Source organism: Anneissia japonica, unplaced genomic scaffold (genome assembly GCF_011630105.1).
Source record: "Anneissia japonica isolate Jap-2015-1 unplaced genomic scaffold, ASM1163010v1 scaffold38612_len7081_cov239, whole genome shotgun sequence".
In the NCBI taxonomy this organism is placed as follows: domain Eukaryota; kingdom Metazoa; phylum Echinodermata; class Crinoidea; order Comatulida; family Comatulidae; genus Anneissia; species Anneissia japonica.
In genome coordinates, this window is record NW_022714723.1 from 1 (window position 1) to 7,832 (window position 7,832).

At 33.3% G+C, this 7,832-nt stretch overlaps 1 protein-coding gene and 2 long non-coding RNA genes across 4 annotated transcripts; all 3 read left to right on the top strand.

Moving 5' to 3' along the window:
* LOC117109089 lies at positions 1-1,439 on the top strand. Of its 2 annotated transcripts, none has more exons than XR_004445459.1 (4): positions 1-125; positions 291-557; positions 692-853; positions 1,181-1,439. It is a non-coding gene; the product is annotated as an uncharacterized LOC117109089 (long non-coding RNA). The 2 variants fall into 2 exon arrangements; XR_004445460.1 differs by having other exon boundaries at positions 695-853.
* A 58-nt stretch (positions 1,440-1,497) lies between these two features.
* Positions 1,498-2,421, top strand: LOC117109091. Its single transcript, XR_004445461.1, has 3 exons — positions 1,498-1,723; positions 1,895-2,155; positions 2,290-2,421. It is a non-coding gene; the product is annotated as an uncharacterized LOC117109091 (long non-coding RNA).
* A 424-nt stretch (positions 2,422-2,845) lies between these two features.
* Positions 2,846-5,501, top strand: LOC117109088. Its single transcript, XM_033251331.1, has 2 exons — positions 2,846-3,374; positions 5,170-5,501. Exons 1-2 carry the CDS (start codon positions 3,290-3,292, stop codon positions 5,265-5,267), a joined length of 183 nt encoding a protein of 60 aa, XP_033107222.1. The 5' UTR covers positions 2,846-3,289; the 3' UTR covers positions 5,268-5,501.
* Positions 5,502-7,832: the final 2,331 nt, after the last annotated feature.

The following is a 7,832-nucleotide window of genomic DNA, read 5'->3' on the forward strand; positions in this document are numbered from 1 at the left end:
ATGGACAGGGCAAGAATCATTGAGAAGGTGGAAGTACAGGAACGACAGTGCCATTGCAAATGCAAACTTTTTAATAGATGTCGATGCATTGAACAATTTTCACAGATTGGAATCGATGAATTAAGGTTAGTTGTAATTTAAGGCAATGTTTAGAAATCAGTTTAATTTTGAATTTTAAAAATGATTTTTTTTAAAATCACTGATGCCTCATTGTGAATGCTATTTTTTGATTTTAAGAAATACATCTTTTAACTGCTTATTGTCTAAAGTAATTCTTGCTTTTATTTTAGTTGAAGGCTTGATAAGTATTCACCATATGAGAAAGATCTTATAATACTTGGTGTGATTTTGCAAAGCATTTGCATGTCTTGAGTATGTAGAATCTAAGAAGAAGCGTCGCACTAAATGACAATGCACACAAATGAAGATGTTTATGTATGAAGGGAAGCAAATTTGCCTATACACTTTCTTATTTTTATTTGGAATCTGGAAAGATCGTTGTGCTTTGAAGAGCCATAATGAGAAGAATGGATTAGTCCAAAGACACAAGAAATCAGGTAAGCCTGCACACATGACATAATTTACATAATTAAATTTATTGAATTCTTACAAATACATTTAAATAAAATGTACTTAATATTAATAATTGTAGTAAATGCTTTATATTTGACCATTAATTCATTTTGGGTAGAAGACGTGAGAAGCGATCCTTTAGTCTTGAGGTTATCAGGAATGTGGTGAACTTGTTAAATTATGCCGAGATTCACTCCTGGAGTCAAGAACTTCGATGGAATCAAACATCCTCCTGCACATTGTTCCAAGGCAAAGGTATACATGGACTCTTTCGGAGAAGGTGAGTAGTGTGTCTGTTTAACTAGTACATTTAACAATCTGTAGTGCCAACTTCTACCTTATATTGTTTTCTCCAACCCAAAGACCGATCTCTGTCAGACCTGCCAAAAGAGTGCCAATCTTATCAGCTGGCTCTCAGAAGAAGTAAGGAATCAAATTTCAATATTTTATATTTATATTATATAAAGATTTTCTCTTCAGTATAACTATTCATTGTCATCATATCCTTTTCTTTCCAGTTAAAATCAAGTGTTTCAGGTTTTATTATGTATTTTACTTCATAACATAGTACTGTATGTATAAATACATTTTAATTTTCTTTTATTAGGGTACAGCATCTGATGCTGAAAAGACAGAGAAAACACAAGAGTATTTGCACCATCTTTTTCAGGTTGCAGGTGAGAGAATGTTGTACCAATCAAGGTGCAAGGCGGCAAAGGAAACTGCCAAGGCACATGTGTTGGCTGGTTTGCAAAGGAGCGAAGCAAATACGCGTGACACAATTTCCATTACTCAATTGATTACGCCCAACAGGTTCACTACCCGACAAATCTGATGCAGTCAGGCCCAATATTTTTTAAAGCATGCAGAAAGTGTAGCTGACTCTTATACACATCTAGATGTGTATAAGAGACAGGACACTGGATGTTGAACTAGTGAATGTTGAACTAGTGAATGAAGCAGCAAACCAGAACCACAATGATGAAGATGATGGTGATGTTGAAGTTGATGAGGTTCAAGAAGCCATGGACAGGGCAAGAATCATTGAGAAGGTGGAAGTACAGGAACGACAGTGCCATTGCAAATGCAAGCTTTTTAATGGATGTCGATGCATTGAACAATTTTCACAGATTGGAATCGATGAATTAAGGTTAGTTGTAATTTAAGGCAATGTTTAGAAATCAGTTTAATTTTGAATTTTAAAAATGATTTTTTTTAAAATCACTGATGCCTCATTGTGAATGCTATTTTTTGATTTTAAGAAATACATCTTTTAACTGCTTATTGTCTAAAGTAATTCTTGCTTTTATTTTCGTTGAAGGCTTGATAAGTATTCACCATATGAGAAAGATCTTATAATACTTGGTGTGATTTTGCAAAGCATTTGCATGTCTTGAGTATGTAGAATCTAAGAAGAAGCGTCGCACTAAATGACAATGCACACAAATGAAGATGTTTATGTATGAAGGGAAGCAAATTTGCCTATACACTTTCTTATTTTTATTTGGAATCTGGAAAGATCGTTGTGCTTTGAAGAGCCATAATGAGAAGAATGGATTAGTCCAAAGACGCAAGAAATCAGGTAAGCCTGCACACATGACATAATTTACATAATTAAATTTATTGAATTCTTACAAATACATTTAAATAAAATGTACTTAATATTAATAATTGTAGTAAATGCTTTATATTTGACCATTAATTCATTTTGGGTAGAAGACGTGAGAAGCGATCCTTTAGTCTTGAGGTTATCAGGAATGTGGTGAACTTGTTAAATTATGCCGAGATTCACTCCTGGAGTCAAGAACTTCGATGGAATCAAACATCCTCCTACACATTGTTCCAAGGCAAAGGTATACATGGACTCTTTCGGAGAAGGTGAGTAGTGTGTCTGTTTAACTAGTACATTTAACAATCTGTAGTGCCAACTTCTACCTTATATTGTTTTCTCCAAGCCAAAGACCGATCTCTGTCAGACCTGCCAAAAGAGTGCCAATCTTATCAGCTGGCTCTCAGAAGAAGTAAGGAATCAAATTTCAATATTTTATATTTATATTATATAAAGATTTTCTCTTCAGTATAACTATTCATTGTCATCATATCCTTTTCTTTCCAGTTAAAATCAAGTGTTTCAGGTTTTATTATGTATTTTACTTCATAACATAGTACTGTATGTATAAATACATTTTAATTTTCTTTTATTAGGGTACAGCATCTGATGCTGAAAAGACAGAGAAAACACAAGAGTATTGGCACCATCTTTTTCAGGTTGCAGGTGAGAGAATGTTGTACCAATCAAGGTGCAAGGCGGCAAAGGAAACTGCCAAGGCACATGTGTTGGCTGGTTTGCAAAGGAGCGAAGCAAATACGCGTGACACAATTTCCATTACTCAATTGATTACGCCCAACAGGTTCACTACCCGACAAATCTGATGCAGTCAGGCCCAATATTTTTTAAAGCATGCAGAAAGTGTAGTATTTTTGGAGTTAATGTCGAGGGATTTGCTCACAAGTTAACTATTTAAGAGATGAAGGCATAACAACTTGGAAAGGTGCCAATGAAGTAGTTAGCATGATCCATCACTTCTTGGAGAACTATGGGGTGGGAGAGAAACACTTGATCATAAATGCAGACAATTGTTGTAGGTAGAATAAGAACAATTGTATGATTCAATATTTAATGTGGAGGGTCAATCGAGGGTTACATACCTAATTCATGCTTTCCTTTCTTATTGCTGGGCACACCAAGTTTTCTGTTAATTGGTGTTTTGGCCTTTTTAAGCGGGAATTCAGCTGGACATAGGTATCAAGCCGATATTGTTTCCAGCAGTACATTGACTGGTATAAATATACCATGTGTCATAGGTAATGAACTTGGGGATCGTCAAAATAATTTTCAGATGTACCGATCATAGCCATTGTAGATAGAGTTTGGCGGCATGGCGCCATGTTGTTAATAAACAGCGTGCGCGTGTTAAAGCTTTATAACATTTTATAAGACTGATGCTTTCATTATTCTGTTCATGAGGACCATTCAATTATGGGATTTTAATATATCATTGTAAATATCATATATAATCATATTTACCTAACTTTGGAAGTTAATTAATCAAAGTGCTGTATTATTTTGAGAAGATAAAGTGAGGACAATTCTTTATTTTTCAATTATCTTTTTGTTTTGAAAGTCTATCATCTAGGCCTATGCCTAGTCACTAGCAGCCTATCTATCTAGCCTAGAGAGGCCTGGGCTAGTCTAGCCTCTAGTAGGGCAGGCCCCGTCTCTCTATTTTAGGTCCTAATATCTTTGAATCAGCACTGCAGAGGAGAAAGGTTATGTTGTGCAGACAGAGTAGATTGCAATGTGAATCGTCGGCGATAATAGGCCTGTGATATTAATATTATAAACTTTAATTTATGATATAAAATATGCCTATGTAAGTAAAATAGCAGCATTCTACACACTTCTGTTTATTATTAGTAAGTTATTATCATTATTACTGTATTATTATTATTATTATTGTTATTATTATTATTATTATTATTAATTATTCATTAAATTTTTGATTTGTAATTGTAAAGCATTTAAACGTTTTGGTTTAGTGTATGAATTAAAACAATCAATATACAATTATATTTAATTTTTTATCTTTTAAAATCTTCTTAGTTGCACAATTAATTGATTTGTAAAGCACAATTGGGCATGTTTGCATAGCACAGGACTCCTTGGACAAATTTTCGCTTTTATTGGAGTATTCAATTTTTATTTTTAATTATAATTTAAACTAGACTTTTCACTGATACTTCATGTAGTTTCTGGAAATTATTTATAGATAATTTAACAGCAAAGTGCAACATTGCATCTTTTAGAAATATCATTTCTGCTTTTAAAATTCTTCCTTTATTTTTTTTATCATTGTAATTATATTTATAGTATTATAGGCCGATTTAAGTACTACCTTATGGTGTTAGGCCAAAGAAGTACCAAAATCTAGGCCTGCCTAGGCCTAGTAGTAGTAGGGCCTAGCAAGTTGGATTACTGCAAAGTGGGGCAGGCTGCACATGCCTTAATTTAATAGGCCTACGTGGATAGTGAGATTTAAATAAAATAAAGTTTAAATAAATTCCCAAATCCTCCTCCTTTTTGGAATTTAAGGAAATTGATGCATTTTTGTTCCTTTGTTGGATCGATTTCAGCAACCCCAAACCGAACATAACGGTATTTCACATTATATAGCATTTATCATCTATCATGACTGCTAACTTCTATCCTATCGCATTAGTTTGTGGCTTGAAAATGTTTTGTTTAGGTGACAACATGGTTGGTGTAAGTCATGTGATTGCGATCTACCCAATCACACACGTGTATAGCAGAATCCCGTGAAACTGAGTTGGCCGAACTCTCGCTATCTACGGCTCTGGTACCGATGAGATTCTTTTTGGAAGCCCAATTTTAGGAAATTAAATCACATTAAATCCTTCCACCATTTCAAGGTTACTAATGTTAACCCAGGCTCAATGTTTGTGAAGAAATTCACAGACACTGAAGAATATGAAATGAAACTACTTAAGAACAAGTTGCCTGATGCAATACTTTAGGCATTAGTGATGACAGAAAGAAGTACCTCTTCAAAGAAGTTAGGCAATTCTGTAGACAAGGGACAGAGGAACTAGTTTGTCCTGATCCTGAAATCTAGATAAATTGATTAATGTAAAAGGCCAATATTATTTGTTAGTGTCATTTCGATGGTACAGAATAATGTCTCGTTCTTTTTTAAAAAAAAATTTGTATTTAAAATTGCCAATAATAAAATGTTTACCTTGATATCAAATACATATTGTTGAGATAATAAAATACAAGTTGTTGGTTTGATAATTTGTGGAAAACTTATTTTCCAAAGACAGATCTTACAGTACAGGCCCTGTCTCTTATACACATCTTCGATGAATTAAGGTTAGTTGTAATTTAAGGCAATGTTTAGAAATCAGTTTAATTTTGAATTTTAAAAATGATTTTTTTTAAAATCACTGATGCCTCATTGTGAATGCTATTTTTTGATTTTAAGAAATACATCTTTTAACTGCTTATTGTCTAAAGTAATTCTTGCTTTTATTTTAGTTGAAGGCTTGATAAGTATTCACCATATGAGAAAGATCTTATAATACTTGGTGTGATTTTGCAAAGCATTTGCATGTCTTGAGTATGTAGAATCTAAGAACTGTCTCTTATACACATCTAGATGTGTATAAGAGACAGCTGGCGATTGTCTTCTGTCAGTTCCTCGTGTTATGTCGTAGTACATTACAAATCTGGCGATGAGGATGGGATACCATAGAGTAAGTAAAGAACGGAAACCCTGAACCATTTTGTGTTTTCAGCAAAACAGCACATGAAATCTGTGATGAAAAGACGGCAGTGTTTGAAGCTTAGATTATGGTGTTTAACGTTCATGGATGATAATGAAATTTACACCAGATTCAGAACATCATATCAGGATGATATATGCCAAGTTTCAAGACGTTTTCTCAATTAAAAGGCCCCGTTGAAGAACAAGATGTTCATCTTTGCAGCTCCATTTCACAAAAACAATGTTTACAACCTCCTGCCTTACAGGGCTAACTTAAAATCGCTATAAATCATAATATTTTTTTTGTTTTCAACAAACTATGCACCATAATGGAGAATAAAATGACTATAAAAAATAAATTTCTAAAAAATGCGACAAGTTCTAGGTTTTGGCATGCCTGTACACATATATTATGCAAAAGACCATAAAACTTGTATTGTCTAATGTTCTCCTCAGGAGCCAGCAAGATTGCCAAAAAGTAAAATAAATTACCGTTTCTAGGTGACTCTCCAAGTGATGGCTTGTTTTTTGTAAAAACCTATATTAAAAAAGTGAAAATATTCATCGTTTTGAATTATTGTTCTATAAAAAATAAAATATCTGAAATTTTTAAAGCTATTTTTTATATATATTTTTATAACAGATTAGTTTGTCATTTTCCTAATCACTATGAGTTGACTCGTAAGGATCTAATGGTAAAGAACATCAAACGCTATCGGAAGGACCTGGAGAAAGAAGCAAGCCCATTAGCTGAAAAGGATGAAACTGGAAAATATATACACTTAGGTAAAAACAAATCGGGTCTGTCTTGAACTTTATTGTAACATAAATCTTGCCCTCATTCTTATCTAATTAATAATAATAATAATAATCAAATATTTATATCGTGCCAATTAAAAACAATTATCAAAGGTGCCAAGCGAATAATTCAGACTAACAAGCTTTTGAAAATAAGGATGTTTTGAGGTTCTTTTTGAATGAAACTAAATTTGCAGACTGTCTAAAAGAAATGGATAGCTGATCCAAAGATAAGGGTGGGGGCTGAACATAAAAGAAACATTGACCATATGTTTTACATTTATGTTTAACTGGAGGGACTTGCAGAAGGTCATTATAAGTGGAAAAGGGGGCTGAACATAATAGAAACATTGAGCAAATGTTTTACATTTATGTTTAACTGGAGGGACTTGCAGAAGGTCATTATCAGTGGAAAAATATGCTCCCAGCGGGAGCGTGTCACTGCTTTGTATGTGTTTTGCTACCTTTAACTCATCCAACATTTTTGGGGGCTTTGTCACCAGACCAATTTCAAAAGATTTTGCTCTTGTCATCCTGCCTCCCCCCCCCCCCAAATTTTACCTCCCTTGATTGAGATATATGCTTTTTATGTACAATAGTTTTTTGCTGTGTTCTATTTCTATTTCAACATCAAGGTATCTTTATTCAATAAAAAACACAACATACTGGTAACACATTTTCATGGCAGTGTACAGAACTGAAATGAGAAAAATGTTTACAGAATAAGTAATTATAAAAGGAAGTCATTACTTGTATTATTTTTATTATTGTCATTATTATTTTATTATTATTGTATTAATATTATTATTACATTCAAACGTTAGAATTTATAGCATTGTTTGCAGACTTGAATTTCCAACTGCGGCCAGAGCTTTTAACAGCGCCACCTATATTTTAGCAATAAGCTAGTTTAACAAAGAAATCACAAATTCCATCAGAAAATTATCTAGTTTGTCATTTTGTTGTAAAAGATTTTATTCCAGTTACATTCTTACTACCAGCTGACTACAATCTGTTTGTGGAGGAGTTCAGAAAGAACCCATCTAGTACATGGATCATGAAACCGACAGGCAAAGGTGAATTACCTGTTTGTATACCAAACTATACTTTTGTTAT

Bases quoted from the DNA above. Each gene is read 5' to 3' on its own strand.
- LOC117109088 (XM_033251331.1), top strand. From the start codon at position 3,290: ATGCTTTCCTTTCTTATTGCTGGGCACACCAAGTTTTCTGTTAATTGG. The intron at 3,375-5,169 runs AGGTATCAAGCC...GCAATACTTTAG, and splicing joins GCGGGAATTCAGCTGGACAT to GCATTAGTGATGACAGAAAG.